Source organism: Bufo bufo, chromosome 5 (genome assembly GCF_905171765.1).
Source record: "Bufo bufo chromosome 5, aBufBuf1.1, whole genome shotgun sequence".
Lineage (NCBI taxonomy): Eukaryota > Metazoa > Chordata > Amphibia > Anura > Bufonidae > Bufo > Bufo bufo.
Window position 1 is genome coordinate 210,405,862 of NC_053393.1, and position 26,138 is coordinate 210,431,999.

A 26,138-nucleotide genomic window follows, 5' to 3' on the forward strand; every position below is an offset into this window, starting at 1 on the left:
GCAAAGGAGTGGGAAGGGAAGGGAGACTGGGTCTCTTTCTCCTATTGATCCCTCCCTATATGTCTACACCTCCTAAGTTGTCCCTACGCTGTGCCATGTGACAGCCCAGTTTTGTCAGAGAGGGGAGCAAGCGAGGGAACTATGTTGGCTCACTAAGGGATAAAATATAAAGGAGCCCACAATAGCAAGCAAAATACAGCTATATCCCAAAAACACACCTACCCACGCGTTTCATTGGCCTGTATTTTGCATGCTATTGTGGGCTCATTTATAGTATATCCCTGAGTGTGCCAACATAGTTCCCTCGCTTACTCCCCTCTCTGACGAAACCGGCAATCACATGGCGCAGCGTAGGGACACCTAGGGACAACTTAAAAGGTGTAGACATATAGGGAGGTATCAATAGGGGAAAGAGACCCAGTCTCCCTTCCCCTCCCACTCCTTTGCTCCCGTTCAGGATCGTTGGCACTACATATAGCAATTTTGTACTTTTTCACCATTGAGTGATTTGTAATAAGTGTCTTGTACTGTGGCGAGCGACCTTTTCGCCTCCTTTTGGGTATTTTTAATGATGTACAAAAAGGTGTGAAGACACAAAGCATCACAGCTTGCTGTGCAATGGGCTGCAGAGCTGCAGACTGGTCAGAATATCCATGCTCCTCCACATCCACCATCGAAAGCTCCTACAATAGGACGTAACCATCAAAACTGCACCATGAAGCAATAGAGGAAGGACCTGTGGACTATTTTCAAATCAAAATAAAATGACCAATATTAATAGATTTTAGTGTGTTGGTGCAGAAGATTTGAAGTAAAAGTCATAGGCAATTGCCATCAGCTTTTTATTCATTCTGACGGCAGCATTAAGGGTCACATACGTAAAAACACAGAACACGTGAACATGTAAAAGACAGTATTGCAGGTAATTAACATTTAACATTTTAGGTACATACCAAGCACCACAGATGCACACATATCCCAAAAACAGACAACAGCCAATCCCAACTAGTTAAAGCCATGAAGTTTGGTAATGACTTACATTGCAGAAATCAATAGATTTCATGATTAGACGTTACAAAGTTAAGATCTCTAATCATAGTCAAAGGGTGTGCTCTTTCATTCAAAGTACCAAGTGATGGCTAACCAAGTATCTACATGAAAATTGCCCCCACAACATTTGTGCACGTAGCCATGACACATTTGATCTGTCATGTCATATGTAATGCAAGGACAATTATGAAAATTCTAAGCAGCACAAATACTCCCAATCAAACTATGCTGAATCCTCACGTACCAGGCCTACACAGGCCTGAGGAGCCGCATATGGTATAACCACCAGTAAACACATAAAGACAAAGCCCCCTTTCTATACAAGCTCAGTACAAATGGTGCATGCAGTGACATCCTCTGAGTAATTTTTGGCACGACGGTGAGCAGTTAGGCTGGAGAAACCCACTGAATATCCATGTCGTGCTTCACATCTCAATGTTCTGGAACGCCTTAAGTAATCGGAATAAAAGTGGAGCAGAACGCATCTTTCTGCAGACCAGCTACTCTACACACAGATCATGAAAAGAAATACTTGCAGCTCAGATTTCAAGGGGGTTTTCAAATGAAATTTTAGGTCATTTGTGCATGTCAGAGATCACTGGATTTTCTGTGGAAATGATTGAAGGTGCTGACTGCTTAATGATAGATGGAACACAGTTTTTCAAGGCTTGGGATAAATGGTGCAGTCTATGGTTGTGTAATTTTCTGGACAGCAAGTCTCTTCCAACACTTTGGGCAGTTATCACCCTGCAAGCCCCCTGGATACTAACTTGTGCCACCATGAACGCATAAGACACGTATATATTATTCTGATCTGCCATGGAATGAAGGTGCATTCTACATCCCACCCATAATGCATGCAGATGGTCCTTACATACACATTTACCGAACATGCAGTTTTTATACCATATCATCTTCTCATCCAAAATGACCCATTCAACACACAGGAGATTTTGTCTGCTCTGTCTATACTGTACACTGTTCTGGGAAAATGTCAACTACTTGCCTAGTGTACAAGCACATGTATAGTTCTGAAATGTGTTCATAATGTAAACCATACTGTATTGTATCATACAGCAATAGATACATAGGCAGTAAAAAGAAGAAAAGTAAAACTGTGCTGACAAAACCGGGATAGAAATTACCCGTCTTAACAGGAAGTGCAGAATCAATGGCGGAAAAAAAGCGAGAATGGAAAAAGAAGATAAGGTCATATTGTAATAATGCTGAGGTCATATAGGAATGCAGCTCACCTGGTTGGGTTGTGCTCTATAGTAGGCACATCAAGTCAGCTGGACTCTGAACGATTAAAGGTTGTGCCAGTTCCAGAAGTAGGCAACATCGACACTCCTTTGTAGGGACAGTGTGTCAGTGAAGTGCAACCATCAGTGGAAACAGCTTCCCTTTCAGAGCACCACCATATCTTACATACAAGTTGATGGAAACCAGTTTGAAAAACCTGGCTGTGAAGACAACTGGTTTATTGGGAGGAAAACCATATAAAAGCATAGAACATAGAAGGTATGTGCTTGGGGACTGGACAAGTACCTTCCCCAGGCCAAAAACCTAACATGGGCTGAGGAAGACACTGGCGCACTGCCAAAACTGTATCCAGCTGTATACCAGTTGGCATCAAAGCCACTTTTTTTTTTAAATAGTATCAGTCCACTTTTATGGCAGATGCATATGAAATCGCTCTGAAAAAGTTTTTACCAATGATTGTTACATAACGTAATAAGTGGTGGGTCATACAGAGATGTTACCCTTCAAAATGTATTACTTGCCTGGTCCAAGTTAATCCTACTGGAAATGCACATAGCAGGAGGTTATTTCTATTGTCTATGGACTATTCTGCAAGTACTCCAAGAGCCAAATTTACTGCTTACTTTGATGTTAATTCAGGATTATAATATACACCACAAATGAAACTAGATTATCTTTCAAAGGGTCAACAAATGACCTTTCATCAAAAGTTGATAACATAAAAGATAGAACAAAGCATCTTCATGTTCGACCAAACATACAAACATAGCACAGGATGAATGTCGTATTTCAGGATAGCCCAGTGGTGTCTTCACAGAACATTTTGACTTCTCTTCTGTAAAAAGAGGTGACAAGTCTAGTTTGGCAAGATGAGGTGGAGGTACCAAACGTAACATGTGTGAGCTCTTTATCTTCTCAGACTGCCAAAAGATATTCCTCGTCATAGTCTCTTGCCAGCCAATCAAAGTTCAAATGCAGGAAAGCGTGAAGTCTCTGGTGTCATCACGTCTGACAAGAAATGAACCGTGCCAGCCATTCCTGCAGAAAGGTAGAGGAGATCTAATGAGAATTCTGCATTTCTGGAAAGGTCTACAGATATTGTGCATTTGTTTTATATAAATTATTTATTTGATACAGGTGTAATATAGATAAAAATTATTACATACCGTATATACTCGAGTATAAGCCGACCCGAGTTTAAGCCGAGCCCCTAATTTTACCCCCCAAAAATTGGAGAAATTATTGACTCGAGTATAAGACTAGGGTGGGAAATGCAGCTATAATGCAGAGTGTATGTGTATATAATGCACACACTCTACATTATATACACACATCTGCAAGAGGGTGACTCCCTGTATTTAATGCAGAGTGTGTGCATTATATACACACACACTCTGCATTAAATACAGGGAGCCATCCACAGATCTCCCCCCTAAACAGTGCCATCCACAGATCTCCCCCCTAAACAGTGCCATCCACAGATCCCCCCTCCCCTAAACAGTGCCATGATGGCACTGTTTAGGGGAGGGGGATCTGTGGATGGCACTGCCATCCACAGATCCCCCTACAGTGCCATCCACAGATCCCCCTACAGTGCCATCCACAGATCCCCCTACAGTGCCATCCACAGATCCCCCTACAGTGCCATCCACAGATCCCCCTACAGTGCCATCCACAGATCCCCCTCCCCGACGCTCACAGCAGTATATTTAAACTAATCAGTAACCTTTAACTTTGGATATCTTACTTTGTCTTTGCTTCGGTAATACAGGCAGTGCGGGGAGCGGCGCTCACTCACTGACGTCACGCGCCTGCTCCCACTAGGCGGCGCAGGCGCGTGACGTCAGTGAGTGAGCGCCGCCCCCCGCACTGCCTGCTATTACCGGAGCTAAGACCTAGACTCGAGTATAAGACGAGGAGGCTTTTTGAGCACAAAAATATGTGCCAAAAAACTCGTCTTATACTCGAGTATATACGGTACCTTGATTCTCAAGGTAAATTTAATGATATAAAACAGACTGGCAGATACACAGCAAAAGTTTTAGGCAGTCATGGAAAAAAAGGCAGCAAAGTAAGAATGCTTTCAAAAACAGATGTGTTAATAGTTAATTTTTTATCAATTAACAAAATGCAAAGTGAATGAACAAAAGTGAGATCTAAATCAAATAAACATTTATTGTGATCGCCCTTTACCTTCCAACAGCATCATTTCTTCTAGGTACACTTGCACACAGTGTTTAAAGGAACCTGGCAGGGAGGCTGTTTTTAGCAATGAAGACACTATTATTCCTGACCAAACCCCTCAACTCCATTTGATGAAATGCAGCCCCGAACTTGCAAGGAACCTCCACCATGCACCACTGTTGCCTGCAGACACTACTGCACCGCCCTCCAGTCAACAAACTGCCTTCTGTTACAGCCAAATACCTTTTATGTGGAAACAAGGCCAAGAGACTCAACTATGCACAAAAACATAGGAACTGGGGTGCAGAAAAATGGCATAAGCCAATAATATTTGGGTGTAACAGAAATATTAAAGGGGTATTCCCATCTCAGACAATGGGGGAAAATCGCTAGGATATGCCCCCATTATCTGACAGGTGCGGATCCCTCCTCTGGGATTCGCATCTATCTTGTAAACTGAGCCAAAGTGAAGAAGGGCGCGTGCACAGCCACTCTCCATTCATTTCTTTGGGAACAACGGAAATAGCCGAGGCAGCGCTCTGCTATTTTCATCAGGCAGCCTCCTTTGTCTGAGATGGGAATAACCCTTTGATGGTGTACTCAATACTGATAAATACAGGCAGATACGTATCCATCATGTGATATCATCAGGGAGGCATCTGATTGGCTCGAAATATATTCTGCAGCAGGACAACAATCTCAAACATACAGCCAATGTCATTAAGAACTATCTTCAGTGTGAGGGCTCATTCAGACCGCAGTATGAATAAGTCTGCATCCATTTAGCAATTTTGCAGAATGGGTGCGGACCCATTAATTTCAATGGGGCCGCAAAAGATGTTGACAACACACCGTGTGCTGTCCGCATCCGTGGTTCCGTTCCGCGGAAAAGATAGAGGTTGTCCTATTCTTGTCCCCAATAGCGGACAAGAATAGGCATTTTCTACTATGGTTGCGGCCATGTGCGGTCCGCAAATTGCGGAACTTACACGGGCGGTATCCGTGTTTTGCGGATCCGCAAAGCACTACGGCTGTTTGAATGGGCCCTAAAGAAGAACAAGGAGTCCTGGAAGTGATGATATGGCCTCCACAGAGCCCTGATCTCAACATCGAGTCTTTCTGGCATTATATGAAGAGACAGAAGGATTTGAGCAAGCCTACACAGTGCTCCAGACAAAAAAAAATTACCAGGAGCCATTGGCTCCTAAACGAAAAAATTTAGGAGCCAAATTACATTTTTTAGTCGCCAAATTTAAAATGCATATCATTTTAAAAAAAAGAACTTTGAGAAGATGAGACGCAGGTGACAGTAGTGAGCCAGCACTACATATAGGAGAAAACAGCACCACATACCTCTCACATCCAGGGACATCTTCTGGGGGACAAGGTGACTAAAAATGGCGAATTGCGTGGTTTAGAGGTTTTTTTATCTGTTACGGCCTTCACCGAGCGGAAATATTTTTTATATTTTAATAGCTCACACTTTTTGGGATGTGGCGATATGTAATAGGTTTATTCTTTATTGTTTGTAAATTTTATATGTAAAACTGGGAAGGGGGCCATTTAAACTTTTAGTATTTTGGTGTTTTTTTTAACTTTTTTTTATTTAATAACCATTTCTTCCCTTAGGGACTAGAACCTGGATCTTTCATCCCTTGTCCTATTCACCCTGATAGAGCTCTATCAGGGTGAATAGGATCTCACATCTCCCTGCTGCTCTGTGCTCTGTGCACACAGCAGCAGGGAGCTGACTATGGCAGCCAGGGCTTCAGTAGCGTCCTGGCTGCCATGGTAACGATCTGAGCCCCAGCAGTGTAATCTGCCACTGCCACCACTGGAGGGGATGGGACCCTGTGGCCACCATATAACAATGGGGGGGAGACGGGACGGGGCGGACAGACTTGTGGCCAGTGATAATGGGGGGGGGGGGGGGGGACTTGTGGCCAGTGATAATAGGGGGGGGGGCGACAACTTGTGGCCAGTGATAATAATGGGGGGGGGGGGGGGGGGGAGAGGCTTTGGGGGGGCCACTGCACCACCAATGAATGTAATTAAAGAGGACCTTTCGTGGGTCCAAAGAATATGAACTCAGTAGCAGGCTGCATAGAGCGGCGCCCAGGGATCTAAGTGCACTTACTATTATTTCTGGGCGCCGCTCCGTTCACCCGCTGTGGCCCCCGGTATTTTTAACATTCAGAGCAAGGAGGAGGAGACGCCAGTGTCTCTCCGTCTCCATGACAGCAGCGCTGTCCAATCACAGCTCAGAACTCAGAGCCAGGGAGAAAAAAAAAACTCCCTGGCTCTGAGCTCTGCGCTGTGATTGGACAGCGCTGCTGTCAGGGAGAAGGAGAGACACTGACGTCTCCTCCTCCTTCCTCTGAATGCTGAAAATACCGGGGGCCACAGCGGACGAACGGAGCGGCGCCTAGGAATAATAGTAAGTGCACTTAGATCCCTGGGCGCCGCTCTATGCAGCCTGCTGATAAGTTCATATTCTTTGGACCCATTAACTCCTTTTTACAATTGTCTGCAGCGGTATCACAGACCCAGTACCCGGCCTCAATAACAGGGCATGCGATCTGTGGCACCTGAGGGGTTAATGGCCGCGGATCGCATGCCCTGTTATAGAGGCCGGGTCTGTGATACCGCTGCAGACACTTATGTTTTACATTCATTGGTGGCGCAGTGGTGACAGCTCCTCCCCTCCTCCTCCTGCTATATCCCCATTGGTGGTAGTGGCGGCCGCGTCACAGTGGAGAGGGAGGGACTCCTTCCTTCTCCACTGTGCCGTGTGCTAGTGAAGAGAACTTAGGCTGCGCAGGAGCGCGGCGGGACAGTCGCAAATGGCGACAAGACTAAAAAGTCTTGTCGCCATCTGCAAATTTTAAGGCGCATTGGCGACCGTTTTGGTCGCCATCTGGAGCCCTGCTACATCCACAGAAGATCTCGGGTTAGTTCTCCAAGATGTTTGGAACAACCTCCCTGCGGAGTTCCTTCAAAAGTTGTGTGCAAGTGTATGTAGAAGAACTGATGCTGCTTTGATAGCCAATGGCGTTCTCAGCAAATGTTGATTTGATTTAGATCTCACTTTGGTTCATTCACTTTGCATTTTGTTAATTGATAAAAATAAACTATTAACACTTCTATTTTTGAAACCATTCTTACTTTGCAGCATTTTTTCACATCAGCCTAAAACCTTTGCACAGTAATGCAGTTAAAGTGTTTCTACAGCCCATCACCATCACATGTGACTCACTAAAGGATTCGTCTCATGACAGATAACCTTTTTCACATGGAGACTCTGGTTTTGCCAGGGAAAGCCATAGCATTTCCTCTGCAGCAATTGCACCTTAGAAATGTACAGTAGGTGAACCCGATTTTGTGTCAATCTCGCTCTCTTTCTCGGCGAGATTGAGCACCTACGAGCCCCATCGCGGGAGCCAGCGCCGAGCTGGCTTGCCGCGATGGAGACAGAGCCGTCATAGAAGCGACGGGAGATCCGACTTGGATTCCCGCCAATTCTACACGTGTGCGGCGTTTGTTATGAATCCTGAGGGGGAAGTCCCCGCCGGATTTTAAATAAAAATCCGGCCTGGGTCCCCCCCTCAGGAGCATACCGGGCCCTTAGGTCTGTTATGGGTTGTAAGGAGAGCCCCCCCTACGCCGAAAAAAACGGCGTAGGGGTCCCCCTACAATCCATACCAGACCCGTATCCAAAGCACGCTACCCGGCCAGCCAGGAAGAGAGTGGGGACGAGCGAGCGCCCCCCCCCCCCCCCCCCCCCTCCTGAGCCGTACCAGGCTGCATGCCCTCAACATGGGGGGGTTGGGTGCTCTGGGGCAGGGGGCGCACTGCGGCCCCCCCACCTCAGAGCACCCTGTCCCCATGTTGATGAGGACAGGGCCCCTTCCCGACAACCCTGGCCGTTGGTTGTCGGGGTATGCGGGCGGGAGGCTTATCGGAATCTGGGAGCCCCCTTTAATAAGGGGGCCCCCAGATACCGGCCCCCCACCCTAAGTGAATGAGTATGGGGTACATCGTACCCCTACCCATTCACCTGCAAGAAAAGTGGTAAAAACACAAATAAACCACACAGTGTATTAAAATATTTTATTTTTCTGCTCCGGAGGCCGCCCCCTGTCTTCTTTATTAGCTCTTTTACCAGGGGGGGCTCTTCTTCTTCCGCTATCCCGACGGGTCTTCTCCGCTATCCGGGGGGGTCTTCTCAACTCTCCGGGGTTCTCCTTCTGTCTTCTCCGCTATCCGGGGGGGTCTTCTCAACTCTCCGGGGTTCTCCTTCTGTCTTCTCCGCTATCCGGGGGGGTCTTCTCAACTCTCCGGGGTTCTCCTTCTGTCTTCTCCTTCTGTCTTGTTGACTCGGCGCACCCCGGTTCTTCGTCTCACGAGACTCGGCGCACCCCGGTTCTTCGTCTCGCGAGACGAAGAACCGGGGTGCGCCGAGTCAACAAGACAGAAGGAGAAGACAGAAGGAGAACCCCGGAGAGTTGAGAAGACCCCCCCGGATAGCGGAGAAGACAGAAGGAGAACCCCGGAGAGTTGAGAAGACCCCCCCGGATAGCGGAGAAGACAGAAGGAGAACCCCGGAGAGTTGAGAAGACCCCCCGGATAGCGGAGAAGACCCGTCGGGATAGCGGAAGAAGAAGAGCCCCCCCTGGTAAAAGAGCTAATAAAGAAGACAGGGGGCGGCCTCCGGAGCAGAAAAATAAAATATTTTAATACACTGTGTGGTTTATTTGTGTTTTTACCACTTTTCTTGCAGGTGAATGGGTAGGGGTACGATGTACCCCATACTCATTCACTTAGGGTGGGGGGCCGGTATCTGGGGGCCCCCTTATTAAAGGGGGCTCCCAGATTCCGATAAGCCTCCCGCCCGCATACCCCGACAACCAACGGCCAGAGTTGTCGGGAAGGGGCCCTGTCCTCATCAACATGGGGACAGGGTGCTCTGAGGTGGGGGGGCCGCAGTGCGCCCCCTGCCCCAGAGCACCCAACCCCCCCATGTTGAGGGCATGCAGCCTGGTACGGCTCAGGAGGGGGGGGGGGGCGCTCGCTCGTCCCCACTCCCTTCCTGGCTGGCCGGGTAGCGTGCTTTGGATACGGGTCTGGTATGGATTGTAGGGGGACCCCCTACGCCGTTTTTTTCGGCGTAGGGGGGGCTCTCCTTACAACCCATAACAGACCTAAGGGCCCGGTATGCTCCTGAGGGGGGGACCCAGGCCGGATTTTTATTTAAAATCCGGCGGGGACTTCCCCCTCAGGATTCATAACAAACGCCGCACACGTGTAGAATTGGCGGGAATCCAAGTCGGATCTCCCGTCGCTTCTATGACGCGCTTGCTGGGATGTGCTGTCACTATTCCAGTGAGTGCGAGATCTCGGCACCATGTTGCCGAGTATCAGCGCGACGCTGTCGTGCTAAAAGCACAATCTCACAAACACCTACTGTAGTATTACATAGTGACCATTTAATACATGGACAGCTCGTGTTTGTTATAACTGGAACAGCTCTTACAGATTGACTCTCGGTTCTGGCTTATAGAGAGTGGACCCTCTTCTATGATATGCATGTACTCAAGCACAATGACAGGAGATGTCTTCACGAGACAACCTGTCCAAGCTTGGCCAATGCTGAATGAGTTACCTTCAAAGAGAGAATAGGGTCTGTCAGGGATCCGGCATCCATGTGCACCATAATCTAAACACCATTCTGCAAACTTACAAGAAGAGACAAATGCACATGTTAGTGATAAGGAACACACAACTGTCCACACAGTATACAGCAAAGACCACTATTCATGTATAAAATCAGAAGAAAAAAATATATTAAAGATAAAATTGGTGTCAAGGAACTGGTGTGGGGATATTGAAATATGTTTGTGTCCCTTTAGGTAATATACGATGCAAATCTCAGAGAAGATGGACTTTAAAAGGGTTCTCTGGGATTTACAGATTGTTGACCTATCCTGAAGGATAGGTCGTCAATCAGGATTGGCTGTTTGAGGAGGCAGCAGCACTCCGGTGAGTGATGCGGCCTCCTCAATGCTTACCAAGCACAGACCCGTACGTTGGATAGCGACTGTGCTTGTTATTACAGCTCAGCCCTATTCACTTGAATGGGGTTGAGCTGCGCCTAGGCCATGTGACCGAAGAATATGACATCACATGGCCTAGGAAGCGCATCAGACAGCTGATCTGGGAGTCAGATATATTGATGACCTATCCTGAGGGGATCACAAGGGCATACATTTTCCAGGATTAGAGAAATATGGCTGGTTTCTTCCAAAAACCACACCCAGTCTGTCCATAGTTTTAGTATTGCCGCTCCATTCACTTCAATGGGGGTGAACTGCAATACCAACAACCCATGGACAAGTGTGGTGCTGTTTATGGAAGAAAGCAGCTATATTTTCTAATTTTATACAACCCCTTTAAAAATGGCTGTCCCAGAAAAAACCCAGGTCATATATTCTATCAGTAGATATCATAGAGAACGTTTGACGACTCTGTGAGGGCAGAACGCTGTTGCTAAGAGAAGTATTTGTTTTGGAGGACGTAGTGTGACCACATACTAACATGGTCGGTTGCCTATTGGTGTTATAAGTGCTGTGTAATACTACTTTAAATAGTTGTTACTTTTGGGAGCCTCATTTCTTTATGTTTTGCTGCATAACATTTATTCACAAGGGACTTCTTGAAAGCGATCAGAAGAAGCCTTATAAAACTTGCAGAAACGTTATGTTAATGTTCCCCTTCCATAGTCACTGTGTGTGTTTCCTATATGTGACGGAAGTGAAACGTACTGCAGGAAAACAAAGAAACACGTTCAATGCTTGACAAAAACCAGACTATACTGAACTATGTAATCAACACAGAAATCCACTGTGCAACTGGTTCTCTTCCATCACAATGTGCGTTTTTATGAGGTCCCTCCTTTGAAGTGGTAGCACCTGAAGGAAAATGTCTTGTATTTTTGATAGGGTGGTGCTAGCTGTCAATAGGTTATGTGGGGGTTCGCTCTGGTAGATAGGGTAAGCGGGCGCAGTACAGAGGCAAAATACAAGTTCTTAACTCAAAACGTCAGTGTTTATTCACACTTGAGGCAATTGCACAAAACAGCACGTAACTTTGCAGTCTTGGTGTTAATTCACACACAATGGAAAGTTCATATAACACAAGTCACCTTGCTGCCAGTTCTGCCTCCAGTAGTCTACAGCAGGCTTTAGGGGGACTGTTTCCCCAGCGTGCGGCTCTGAGCCCTCCAGTACGGCACAAAGCCTAAGATCCCAAAAACAGAGACATCTCTGCTGAGACCAGCTACCTATTTAAGGACAGTCAGGTGCTGCCTAAACCCGGACTCCGGTCCGTTATTTGACCTCACCTGGCTGGAAACCAGCCCAGCCGCACATGCTGGGAGGAAAATACCTGCCTTGCAAGACACAACCCCACACTGTGTCACAGTTAATGTAACTCTATTTCGAAAACCGAATACTAAATCAGGAGTTTTCAGACCTAAATGCATCACATAAGATGAGGATTTCCCCTAAGAGTTATTTCCGTGATCATAAAATATATTGTATGAGCTTCAGATGCCATTTCCATCTGCCAGGCAGCCATGAAGAGCCTCCGAGCAGCTAAACATTTAGATACTCATTACAAGTGTGGGAATTGGAGTATTCTAAAGGCCAAAAATCATAGGTCAAGTACCCAAGGAATTACTGAATTGTAGCATCAAAACCGAGAACTGAGTCTACTAAAAACTCTATTCAGGCGTTTCCTAGTTTACGCTTTATACACTGCTCAAAAAAAATAAAGGGAACACTTAAACAACACAATGTAACTCCAAGTCAATCACACTTCTGTGAAATCAAACTGTCCACTTAGGAAGCAACACTGAGTGACAATCAATTTCACATGCTGTTGTGAAAATGGGATAAACAACAGGTGGAAATTATAGGCAATTAGCAAGACACCCCCAATAAAGGAGTGGTTCTGCAGGTGGTGATCACAGACCACTTCTCAGTTCCTATGCTTCCTGGCTGATGTTTTGGTCACTTTTGAATGCTGGCGGTGCTTTCACTCTAGTGGTAGCATGAGACGGAGTCTACAACCCACACAAGTGGCTCAGGTAGTGCAGCTTATCCAGGATGGTACATCAATGCGAGCTGTGGCAAGAAGGTTTGCTGTGTCTGTCAGCGTAGTGTCCAGAGCATGGAGGCGCTACCAGGAGACAGGCCAGTACATCAGGAGATGTGGAGGAGGCCGTAGGAGGGCAACAACCCAGCAGCAGGACCGCTATCTCCGCCTTTGTGCAAGAAGGAACAGGAGGAGCACTGCCAGAGCCCTGCAAAATGACCTCCAGCAGGCCACAAATGTGCATGTGTCTGCTCAAACGGTCAGAAACAGACTCCATGAGGGTGATATGAGGGCCCGACGTCCACAGGTGGGGGTTGTGTTTTCAGCCCAACACCGTGCAGGACGTTTGGCATTTGCCAGAGAACACCAAGATTGGCAAATTCGCCACTGGCGCCCTGTGCTCTTCACAGATGAAAGCAGGTTCACACTGAGCACGTGACAGACGTGACAGAGTCTGGAGATGCCGTGGAGAACGTTCTGCTAACTGCAACATCCTCCAGCATGACCGGTTTGGCATTGGGTCATTAATGGTGTGGGGTGGCATTTCTTTGGAGGGCCGCACAGCCCTCCATGTGCTCGCGAGAGGTAGCCTGACTGCCATTAGGTACCGAGATGAGATCCTCAGACCCCTTGTGAGACCATATGCTGGTGCGGTTGGCCCTGGGTTCCTCCTAATGCAAGACAATGTACCGTCCGCCACCTCATCAGGAGTATGCACAGGCGTTGTAGGGAGGTCATACAGGAATATGGAGGCCACACACACTACTGAGCCTCATTTTGACTTGTTTTAAGGACATTACATCAAAGTTGGATCAGCATGTAGTGTGTTTTTCCACTTTAATTTTGAGTGTGACTCCAAATCCAGACCTCCATGGGTTGAAAAATTTGATTTCCATTTTCTTATTTTTGTGTGATTTTGTTGTCAGCACATTCAACTATGTAAAGAACAAAGTATTTCAGAAGAATATTTAATTAAAGGGTTTCTATCACTTCATATGACATAATTAGCTGTCAGGCACTAGCGATCTGCTAGTGTCTGCTCTGGCCAACCATCCTACTATAATCACTTGTGGGGCAGCGGTTTAGCTAAAAAACGAACTTTTATAAATATGCTAATGAGCCTCTAGGTGCTATGTGGGCGTCATTAGCACCTAGAGGCTCCGTCTACCTTCATACACAGCGGCCGCCCAGCACGTCCCTCCAGCCCGCCCATGTCCTCCTCCGTGTGACGCAGCGGCCGAATTCTCGCGCATGCGCCGTGCGCGGCTGTATTCGGCGCATTAGAGATGTCTGAGCTCGGAGCGGTCAGACATTCAATGCGCATGCGCCGAATACAGCCGCGCATGCGCATTGAATGTCTGACCGCTCCGAGCTCAGACATCTCTAATGCGCCGAATACAGCCGCGCACGGCGCATGCGCGAGAATTCGGCCGCTGCGTCACACGGAGGAGGACATGGGCGGGCTGGAGGGACGTGCTGGGCGGCCGCTGTGTATGAAGGTAGACGGAGCCTCTAGGTGCTAATGACGCCCACATAGCACCTAGAGGCTCATTAGCATATTTATAAAAGTTCGTTTTTTAGCTAAACCGCTGCCCCACAAGTGATTATAGTAGGATGGTTGGCCAGAGCAGACACTAGCAGATCGCTAGTGTCTGACAGCTAATTATGTCATATGAAGTGATAGAAACCCTTTAATTCAGATCTAGGATGTGTTATTTTTGTGTTCCCTTTATTTTTTTGAGCAGTGTACTTTGGGTTTTCTAAAATTCCAGAAAAGCAAATGGCGGCCATTAAAGATTTGATTACGGTTGTCCTGAATAAAGGTTTGAAAAATTTAAAAATACAGAAGAGACTTACAGAAGATACAGAAGAGACTTAATAGCTTGCTGCTTCTCCAAGACTGCTTACCAAGAGCTGATTTACAAGAGCATTGAGATATTCAGGATATTCAGGAGATATTCAGGAGATACTCAGGAGGTAATCTGGAGGTGGATACAATCTAAACAAGTAAGAGTTGTTTGTTTAAAATCTTTCCCCTCTTTACAATGGCAGACCTGGTTCTGTGCAGGAATTGTTGTGCTTTTATTTCAGGTTCCACTCTTCAGAGGTTTGGATACTGTCTGATCTGTAGACAGCTCTCCATAATGCAGCAGGAAATTACCTTTTTGAAATATGAGGTTTTTAAATTAACCACTAAACAAACTCAGGCTGAGAACATTGCAATGCCACTGCCACAGAGGCCCCCTAGAATAGGGAGATGGGTTACTGTAGGTTCTGGTAGACTGAGAGTTGTGGATAGAAGGCATGTCCCACAGTCTGTGGCTCTCCATAATTCATTTGCAGCACTTTCAGAGTGCAAGAGCAACATGGAGGATGGCTCAAGCACAGTGGGTGAGAAACAATCATCTCCCATGCCTAAAGTATGCAAGACTGCAGCCAAAGACAAAAAGGAGAAGGCGAGGATTGATAGTAAGCAGCTGTTGGTGGGCGATTCCATCATAAGAGGTGTGAAGTTTGAGGAGAATGGTGTTGTGAGATGTCTCCCTGGTGCTACCGCTAGCAGGGATAGACGACGGATCGTTAATATTGTTAGGCAAGCAAAGCAGGAAAGGGAAGTGGATGTTATTCTCCATCTTGGGACAAACGATCTGGCTTGCAATGAGGTTTCAAAGGTGAAAGAAGCTTTTCACACACTTGGAAAGGATATACAGGAGGTTGCATCAACTGTTTCATTCTCTGCAGTTTTGCCTGTGCATAACCTTCAGCATGACAGGAAGATGCGCATTAAGGAATTCAATGTATGGCTTGGTGAATGGTGTCTGAACCAAGGGTTTGGCTTTGTGTCTCATGTTAGCTCTTGTTGGAATGGAAAAGAACTGTACAAGAAAGATGGTTTGCACCTTTCTCTCAAAGGAACGAATGTCCTCGGTGAACAGTTCCAGGTATTTGCTAAGAAGCATTTAAACTAGGAAAGGGGGGCAAAAGAGTGATAATCCAGCAGTCCAACTGCCCCCCGAAACAATGCCAGAAAAGGGCAGTAGCACAAAGGTTAAGAAATGACAAGCTCAGAGTCTTGTCTACAAATGCTCGCAGTCTAGGAAATAAAATCAATGAACTTGAGGCTATAATGGCATCTGAGAATATAGATGTAGTGGCTGTTACTGAGACGTGGTTCAAGGGGAGTAATGACTGGGATATATCAATACCAGGGTTCTCTCTATACAGGAAAGACAGAGAAGGCAAGAAGGGGGGAGGGGTGGCCCTGTATGTGAAAGATAACCTAAAATCTAATTTGATACAAGTTAGCGAGAACAATTTAGAGTCAGTTTGGGTTACCGTGCAGCTTGATAATCATAAGGCAACTCGTGTAGGTGTGATATATAGACCACCTAGCCAAGTCAAAGAATTAGATGATCTACTAGTTGAGGAAATAGCTAAAATGACATTGAAGGGGGAAGTTATCATTATGGGAGACTTCAATCTTCCAGATGTAAACTGGAAAACCAAAATAGCTAGTTCTGCCAGGAGTACAGATATTCTAAATTCCCTACTGGGATTATCTCTACAGCAAGTAGTGGAGGAGCCAACCCGGAAGGAGGCCATTTTAGATTTAGTATTCACAAATGGGAATTTGGTATCTGATATTACTGTAGGGGAAAGCTTGGGATCTAGTGATCACCAGTCAGTGTGGTTTACTATAAGTACAGTGACTGAGTCACACCACACAAAAACAAAAGTTTTAGATTTTAGAAAAACAGACTTTTCTAAAATTAGATTAGTGGTATACAAGTCCCTATCAGACTGGAACAGTTTCATTGGAGTCCAGGAGAAATGGGACTACTTAAAAGTGGCACTATTGAAGGCAACAGAAAATTGCATTAGGCTTGTCAGTAAAAGCAAAAAAAGGAAGAGACCACTGTGGTACTCAGCAGAAGTGGCCAAAATCATTAAAAACAAAAAGATAGCATTTAGGAATTATAAAAAAAAACAAAACGAGGATGACAGACAAATTTATAAGATTAGGCAGAGAGAGGCCAAACAAGTTATAAGAGCTTCCAAAGCACAGGCAGAAGAGAAATTAGCTCAGTCAGGAAAAAAAGGCCAGAAGGCATTCTTCAGATACATAAATGAAAAAAGGAAACTAAAACAAGGAATTACCAAATTAAAAACAAAAGAAGGAATGTATATAGAAGAAGATAAAGAACTAGCTGACTGCCTCAATGAATATTTCTGTTCAGTTTTTACAAAGGAAAATGAAGGAGAAGGACCTCAGTTAGGAAAGAAGTCTAATGAATCTTTTGATGCATGTGTCTTTACAGAGGAAGAGGTTCTAAGTCAGCTGTCTAAAATTAATACAAATAAGTCACAGGGGCCTGATGGGATACACCCAAAGCTATTAAAAGAGCTCAGCGTTGAACTAGCAAAACCATTAACAGATTTATTTAACCAATCGCTGGCAACAGGAGTCGTCCCAGAAGATTGGAAATTAGCAAATGTTGTGCCCATTCATAAGAAAGGTAGTAGGGAGGAATCGGGCAACTATAGGCCAGTAAGCCTGACATCAATAGTGGGGAAATTAATGGAAACCATACTTAAGGAGAGGATTGTGGAACATCTAAAATCCCATGGATTGAAAGATGAAAAACAGCATGGGTTTACTTCAGGGAGATCATGTCAAACTAATCTTATTGATTTTTTCGATTGGGTGACTAAAATAATAGATGGAGGAGGTGCAGTAGACATCGCTTATCTAGACTTTAGTAAGGCTTTTGATACTGTCCCACATAGAAAGCTTATCAATAAAGTGCAGTCTTTGGGCTTGGACTCCCATATTGTTGAATGGATTAGGCAGTGGCTGAGGGACAGGCAACAGAGGGTTGTAGTCAATGGAGTATATTCAGACCAAGGTCTTGTTACCAGTGGGGTACCTCAGGGATCTGTTCTGGGACCCATATTGTTTAATATCTTTATCAGCGAAATTGCAGAAGGCCTCGATGGTAAGGTGTGTCTTTTTGCTGATGACACAAAGATTTGTAACAGGGTTGATGTTCCTGGAGGGATACACCAAATGGAAAAGGACTTAGGAAAACTAGAGGAATGGTCAAAAATATGGCAACTAAAATTTAATGTTGATAAGTGCAAGATAATGCACCTGGGCCGTAAAAACCCAAGAGCAGAATATAAAATCAGTGATACAGTCCTAACCTCAGTATCTGAGGAAAGGGATTTAGGGGTCATTATTTCAGAAGACTTAAAGGCAGGCAGACAATGTCATAGAGCAGCAGGAAATGCTAGCAGAATGCTTGGGTGTATAGGGAGAGGCATTACTAGTAGAAAGAGGGAGGTGCTCATGCCGCTCTACAGAGCACTAGTGAGACCTCATTTGGAGTATTGTGCTCAGTACTGGAGACCATATCTCCAGAAGGATATTGATACTTTGGAGAGAGTTCAGAGAAGAGCTACTAAACTGGTACATGGATTGCAGGATAAAACTTACCAGGAAAGATTAAAGGAACTTAACATGTATAGCTTGGAAGAAAGACGAGACAGAGGGGATATGATAGAAACTTTTAAATACATAAAGGGAATCAACAAAGTAAAAGAGGAGAGAATATTTAAAAGAAGAAAAACTGCTACAAGAGGACATAGTTTTAAATTAGAGGGGCAAAGGTTTAAAAGTAATATCAGGAAGTATTACTTTACTGAGAGAGTAGTGGATGCATGGAATAGCCTTCCTGCAGAAGTGGTAGCTGCAAATACAGTGGAGGAGTTTAAGCATGCATGGGATAGGCATAAGGCCATCCTTCATATAAGATAGGGCCAGGGGCTATCCATAGTATTTAGTATATTGGGCAGACTGGATGGGCCAAATGGTTCTTATCTGCCGACACATTCTATGTTTCTATGTTTCTATGTTTAACCCCTTAGTGACCAAGCGTTTTTCTTCCTTTTTTTATCGTCTCGTTCCAAGAGCTATAACTTTTTATTTTTCCGTCTATATAGCTTTATGAGGACTTGTTTTTTGCGGGACAAGTTGTACTTTTTAATGGTGCCATTTTGGGGTGCACATAACTTTCTGATTAACTTTTATTAACTCTTTCTGGAGGGCAATACTGCCACAGCGTTTTTACGTTATAATTTTACTGCGTTCATTTTTTGGTATAAATAACATAATATCTTTATTCTCTGGGTCAGTACGATTACAGTGATACCAAATACATAAATTTATATTTTATTTTTTACATTTTATTACTTGTTTTAAAAAAAAAAAAGAGGTGTTTTATTGCATTTTACTCGCTTGCGGTGAAATCACCGTTACGAGTACAGGGGCCTCCGTAGGACAAAAGACTACTACCTACGCGTTTCAGAGCCTATCGGGCTCCTTCGTCAGGGTGGACGAAGGAGCCCGATAGGCTCTGAAACGCGTAGGTAGTAGTCTTTTGTCCTACGGATGCCCGTAACGGTGACGTCACCGCAAGCGGTTTCCCGGGTAACAGACCAACCTCCCTCGCGCCGCGCGTGCTTCGGCCGGGGCCGCGCTGCTGCTGGCAGGTGAGCAAGAAGGACGCCACGATTTGAAAGGCCAACAGCATCTTTATAGGAACAACAACAGAAACTCACAAATAATAAGCGGCATAGCGGAACACCAATCAAGGGAACATTTTGGAGGAAAGACAAGGTACCAACGGCATTAGTATTATCATTATTAATTTTACCCTCACCGTTCAATCCTTGAACTCCTAGTGCAAATACTTGTGTTTTATTTGCCCCTTGTTACCCTCACCAACTGACTATATGCCCCGATCCTCATATTTATTTATTTTGGCATAACCAATTTTTGTAACCAACCACCCAGTTATTCAGGCTGGCACTAATTGATGGTGCCAACTTAAAGGACTAGCTGTTTCTGATTGTGTATACCAGTGCTTATGTCCCATATCCCCTACGGGTGATATATCATTTTCTAAGAATAAAATTAGCAATCCTATTATTATAATTTTTTTTACGGTGTTCACCGTAGGGGATAATTTACATGATATTTATGTAGTCCGGGTCGTTACGGACGCGGCAATACCAAACATATGGGGAAGATATTTTTTTTGCTCTTTTTTATTATTGTATTATTTTATTGAAAAATTTGTTTGTTTGTTTTTTTAACATTTTTTTTTTACCACTTAATAGTCCCACAAGGGGACTACAACAGACAGCTTTTTGATTGCTTTTAAAATGCAATGCACTATCCCTATACTGCATTGCATTTTAATGATATTCTAACATTGACCAGCAGTCTGCACCAGAGATGTGCAGGCTGCTGGAAATTATTGAAGGCTGGTCTGGGGCCTACATCAGACCCAAGGCAGCCTTCACACACAAATGCGATCGCGGGGTGCCGATGGGAGACAGGAGGAGTCCGCTCCCTCTTTCAGCACTTTACATGCGGCGGGCGCCATTGCCCACGGCATGTAAACTGCTAAACAGCCCGGGTTGTTAGAGCAGGGCTGCGGCTCTCATGTGAGAGCCAGCTCCCTGCTGCACGGGGGTCCCGTACAGTGCTTAGACTGGGCCGCCCAGCCTAAAAACCCTTAGTGACCGCCGTAAAAACACATATGGGGGGGGGGTTAAAGGGCTTGTCCAGTATTTTTTTTAAATCTGCCCTCCAGTCAGCGGGACCTGTAAATCCATACTTACCTGGTCCCCGCTTCTCAGTTCCTTCACTCTGGCTGTCTTCACTGGACTTCTGGTCTATGGCAACTTCCTGCAAGGACAGGGTCACATGCACTGCTGCAGCCAATAACTGGCCTCAGTAGTGACATTTCTTCCATCTGTGCAGGAAGTTGACAGATAGGGATTGGAAGTCCAGTAAAAACAGTCAGGGAGGCAGTATCAAGCAGCGGGGACCAGGTGAGTACGGATTTCTCCACAGGTCCTGCTGGCTGAGGGCAAATTTAGTAAAAAAAAAAAAAAATGAAATAATGATAAGTCCAATAAAACAAGTAAACCAACTTAAAGGATTGTTCCTAGAAGCAACATTTATCACCTATCCACAGGAAAGTTCATAAAATGTCTGATTACTGGGAGTCTGATTATTTCAGATTTTTTTTTAAATCAGATATCTCTTTATTATCAGTTTTCAGTCATTTTTTATAACATTAACATGACATTTTTTTTGTAGACAGAAGACATATACATTATCAGTCATATATAATATATATTATATGCATTATAAAACACATATCTACAAAAGACATGGCATGAATCTACGTAGAAACTCAGGTATCAAAGACATCTTCAATGTGATTGCAAACATCATCCATTAACAAATAAACCCAAAACCCCACCCCCCACCCAAACCCTACAAGAGCAGGACACATTTATAACAGCCTTCCTTCATCATCACTCCTGGGGTGTCGGCACCGCAGTACTCATTAGTAAACCATCCTCCAGCATCAATTTCCAACCACCTATATGTCTACAGAGCATCACCATCCAGCGTCCATCTTCCCATACAGCCATATTCCAATTCCAAGTAAGCCAGTCACCAGCAGGCTTCTGTACATACACCACACAAATACTACCATCTGTGGCCTCTCCCCTTCCTCTCCCATTCTCAGATTCACTTCAGTATCATATGTATCCTCCATCTGCACTGCACTCACCTAGTACATATAAAACTCCTTGTAAGCGCCAACCAGGAGCTACAACACCCAGAATTATCGATCCAGCTGCCCCAGATCGCTTCAACTTTGGACAGACACTTCCTTTTTTGATAGACTCCCCTTTCTAAGCGAATCACAACATTTAATCTGGCAACATACTCTGATATATCAGGGGGTATGGATTGGATCCACTTTGCTGCCAATGTTTTCCCAGCTTGATATAACATCCTCCCTATTCCAGTAAGTATAACAGATTGTAGATTATCTTCTGGTATCAAGCCCAATATGCACAGTTTGGGATCCAACTTAAGATTAGCACTATACATCTTGTTCACCAGATGCAGTACCGCCTTCCAATAGGATGTCAGTGATGGGCACGACCACAGCATATGCAATAGATCAGCCTCAGCACTTCCACATTTCGGACAGGCCGGGCTATCTCTGTAACCTATTTTATGTAAAAACACTGGGGTCTTGTAAACCCTATGTATTAAATACAGATGGGATAGACGTGCTGCCTCACTAATGGATAAAGTAGGGGCGAGTTCCACTACCTCCATCCACTGCTCATCCGTGAGTTCACCTAGATCTCTTTCCCACTGGCGCCTACTTGTTAGTGGATATCCTTTAAGAAAGTCCTCTAATAGGGCTTGATATACCATGGAGATTGCTCCCTTTCTGATCCAGCAGCAACCACTATATTTAATGTCTGATTTGATATAAACGTCACCGGGGCTATCTTAGATTGAGCTTCTAAAGCATGCCTAAGTTGCAGATATCGGTAGAACTGTGAAGAGGGCAGCTCAAATTCAGAGCACAATTGTTGGTATTGTTTTAAAATTCCATTAGAATAAATATGGCCTAAATTCCATATCCCTTTATTATTCCATTGGGAGAATCCATTCAGGTCATCCAGTTCCTGAAGTGTGGGATTATGCCATAGAGGCGAGATGTTCATTAACCCCGTTATCCCTAAAATACTCTTTGCCTTATTCCATACTTTCCTCATGAGTATCAGGGTTGGAATGTTTCCCACTTCCCCTTTTATTTCTCCTTCAATAGCTGCCAGCGGGGGAGACCTATTTGAAGCCCATCTCATCAACCGACCACTCTTCCCTCCCATGTCATCTAATACCCCCCACCCTTTGAAGTGTTGCAGTTGGGCCAATAAGAAGTATAACATAGGATTGGGTAAAGCCAGGCCATCGGCTTCCTTATTCCTTTGTAGGATTTCCTCTATTATTTTTCCATATAAAAAACCGGAACAGTTGTTGTATTTTATGGAAATAATGCACTGGAATCCATATGGGGGAATTGTGTAGAATATAAAGCAACTGAGGCATAAATATCATTTTTAACAAATTGCCTCTACCTATCATAGAGAGAGGCAATTTATGCCAGACAGCAACCTTACCTCTAAATTTCCCTTACAGAGGCAATAGGTTATTAGGAATGTAATCTGCAGGGTTCATCGATACAGTTACTCCAAGATATTTAAAAGAACGCACCACCTTGAGTGGTAGCATGAGCATGAGTGGTATGCACTTGAGAAGATATTGGGAGAATTACTGACTTATCCCAGTTTATGAGAAGTCCAGACTGGTCACCAAACTGCGATATTATAGAGATTATAGAATGTATGGAATCCACTAGATTACCTACATAGATCAGCATATCATCTGCGTATAGGGATACGCGTTCCTCACTAGAACCCCTCACTAGCCCTCTCATCAGTGGAGTAGATCGCAAAAGGCATGCCAATGGTTCAATTGCTATCGCAAATAGTAAGGGAGACATCGGACAGCCTTGTCTCGTCCCCTTTTCCAGTGCAACTGTGGGTGATAGTTGACCATTCACTCTAATTCTAGCTCTGGGCTCACAATATAGAAGCTTGACCCATTTTAAAAAACCTGTTCCAAAGCCCATCCTAGTCATGACCGCCCACAAATATTCCCACTCAACACTGTCAAAAGCTTTGGCAGCATCAAGTGAGACTACTGCAGCTTTACTATCCTGACCTTCCCTCCCCTCCAATTGGAGATTTAAGAACAGGCGCCTGAGATTCAACGCCGTGGATTTTCCAGGCATGAACCCAGACTGATCATCATGAATAATAGTTTGAATGACCATACACAATCGTTTGGCCAAAACTTTGGCCAGAAGTTTCACATCTACAGTCAGGAGTGAGATGGGCCTATATGAGTCCACTAGTGAAGGGTCTTTGCCTGGCTTAGATATCACCACAACTATTGCCTCTCTCATGGAACAAGGCAATCTACCTTCGCGGTATGCATTTTTAAAGACCGTTAAAAGATGTGGAAGTAGTAATTCCCCATGCTTTTTATAGAATTCCCCAGGAAGACCATTCCCACCAGGTGCTTTTTCATTGGGCATGGAATTCAACGCCATCTCCAATTCCTCCAGAGTTATGTCCTCCTCAAGAAGTGAGCTATTCTCCATAGATAAGGCAGGGATACTAATTCTCTCAAGGTAACCAGCTCTATCGGAGTCAGTAGTGACCAGTCTGGACCTATACACCTCCCTAAAGTGAGCGTAAAATTCTCCCAGGATATTCTCATCTCCTGTTACTAGTTGTCCACCAGTTCCTCTGAGCGAGGCTATACAGGAAGGACCATTTTGTGCTTTAGTCACTGTAGCTAACAGGTGTCCTGCACTTTCCCCTTGAGCAAAATATCTCTGAGTCATAAATAGGCGTTTATCGTCCGCTCTAGACTGTATGTGTTCCCTCAAAAGCTTCTGGGCTTCCTTCCACTGTGCTTCATTAGGCAATGTGGGTTGATCTATATACCTGGCTTCTAATTGCGTAACTCTATCTTATAGCTCCTTGTCCAGAAGACGACTCTTAGATTTCCTAACACTAATATGCTTAATGTACAACCCTCTGACATACGCCTTCAAGGTATCCCACACCACAGCCCCCGATGTCGAGCCTATATTAATAGACAAAAAAAATCAGTAATAGCTTTAGAGATATCAGTTCCTGTATCCACTATTGATAACCAAAATGGGTTTAAATGCCAGATGGGTCTAGGAGCACATATGTGTCTCCCCACTTCCAAGGTAATCAATAGTGGGGAATGGTCAGATAAACTACGGGGCAAATATGAGATCTCCTTTATTAGGGCTACCAAGGATGAGGATCCAATTGCTAGATCTATTCTGGACAAGGAGCTGTGCGATGCTGAATAACACGAATACTGACGCCGATCAGGGTATATGGTCCTCCATATGTCACATAAATCCACCTCCAACATCAATCTCGCCAGAGAGGTAGGAGCGGCAGTATATGTTCCCGACCCATTGTGGAATTTATCCAAGAGGCCATTAAGATAGGTATTGAAGTCTCCTACAATTAATATAGGGACTAGCGGAAATTTAGATGTAAAGGTAATAATCAGCTTCATAATTTCAGCTGAATATGGAGGGGGAACATATACCGCCACTAAAATAATCCTAAACTGAAAGATATGACAGTCTATGCATATAAATCTTCCATCATCATCAATATTTCCTGGGCACTAAACGGAATAGCTCTATGCACTAAAATGCTAACACCTCTGGCATGTGTGGAGTATGTAGAGTGGAACTCACACCCCACCCATGCTTTATGTGCTAAATTCGTCTTATCAGCAGTCAAGTGGGTCTCAGATAAACATACAATAGCTGGCTGTACATCCCTCATAGCATGGAAAATAGCTGATCGTTTAGACGCCAATGACATTCCTCTCACATTCCATGCAAGAATATTAACGGAAAACATCATGGTAACTCATAAGCAGATACAGAGTTCGGTGCCGACAACCCCATAGGAATCTCCCACTGGTAATAATACTGAAGATAGAACCTGCCCTTACACCCCCCTCCCAACTGTCCCTAAACTACCCTGAACATTCTGCTATTCATGAACCCAATAAACAGGGGTACATCGTAGACATTTAAAGTGAACCTAACCGTCATGGGTTAACAATAAAGGCACAGGAGATAGAGCAAGTGCCTAAATAGTATATGCGCTATAACCTGGATGCGCAAATGTGTTGGCTCACCCAACCTCCCTCCCAACCACATATTGACCCATACATTGTGAAACAGAACCAATGAAAAGCCAGCATATAAAACCTCCCTTCTCAGGAAAACATAAAATAATCCCACAATACTATATCTGGCACTGTGGGGTGTCAATCAAAAGACACTAGTAAAACAAGAACAGTTCCAGCAAAGATATCACCGTCTCCTCAGGTATTGTTGCCACGCCGATGATTTTCATGATTGTCCAGCCATTGACATGCCTCAGACGGATCTTCAAACATGTGCGTGGATCCATTCGCCACCACCCGAAGCTTTGCCGGATATAGCATGGAGTAAGGCCACTGCAATGATCTCAATCTTTTCTTTACTTCTAAAAATTTTGCTCTCCTCTTCTGTATGTCGGCAGAAAAGTCCGGGAACATAAGAATTCGGCTGTCGCCAATTTGAATGTCAGGGTTATCCCTGGCTGCTTTAAGTATGACGTCCCGGTCCCTGTAGTGTAAGACCTTAATCAGGAGAGGTCTCGGAGGCGCCCCCGGAGGCGGCGGGCGAAATGGCACCCGATGTGCCCGTTCTATTGCAAAGAGTGGGGATAGCTTTTCTTTCCCAATAGTGTCCACCAGCCACTTTTCCATAAATGAGACAGGATCTGAACCCTCAGTGCGCTTCGGTATTCCAATAAATCGCACATTATTCCGTCTTAGACGGTTTTCCAAGTCATCAGATTTTGATATAAGTAGGGATACGTTATGTATAACACGCTGTAAGTCCCTTTTAACAGGC

The 26,138-nt window shown here is 44.8% G+C and overlaps 1 protein-coding gene across 2 annotated transcripts in view; it reads right to left on the bottom strand.

Moving 5' to 3' along the window:
* Nucleotides 1–204: 204 nt before the first annotated feature.
* LANCL2 (LanC like 2) overlaps nt 205–26,138 on the bottom strand; it is an 87,663-nt gene continuing 61,729 nt past the window's right edge. Inside the window, exons 8-10 of one of the 2 annotated variants that reach the window (XR_005779037.1) lie at nt 10,160–10,232; nt 987–3,351; nt 205–218 (exon numbers count right to left, since the gene is read on the bottom strand). Coding sequence is in view for 1 of the 2 variants with exons in the window: in XM_040432389.1 (XP_040288323.1) it covers nt 3,275–3,351; nt 10,160–10,232 (150 nt within the window). In the remaining variant the exon portion in view is untranslated. Of the gene's footprint in view, nt 219–831; nt 3,352–10,159; nt 10,233–26,138 lie in introns of those variants that run through there. The other variant, XM_040432389.1, reaches the window with a different exon arrangement.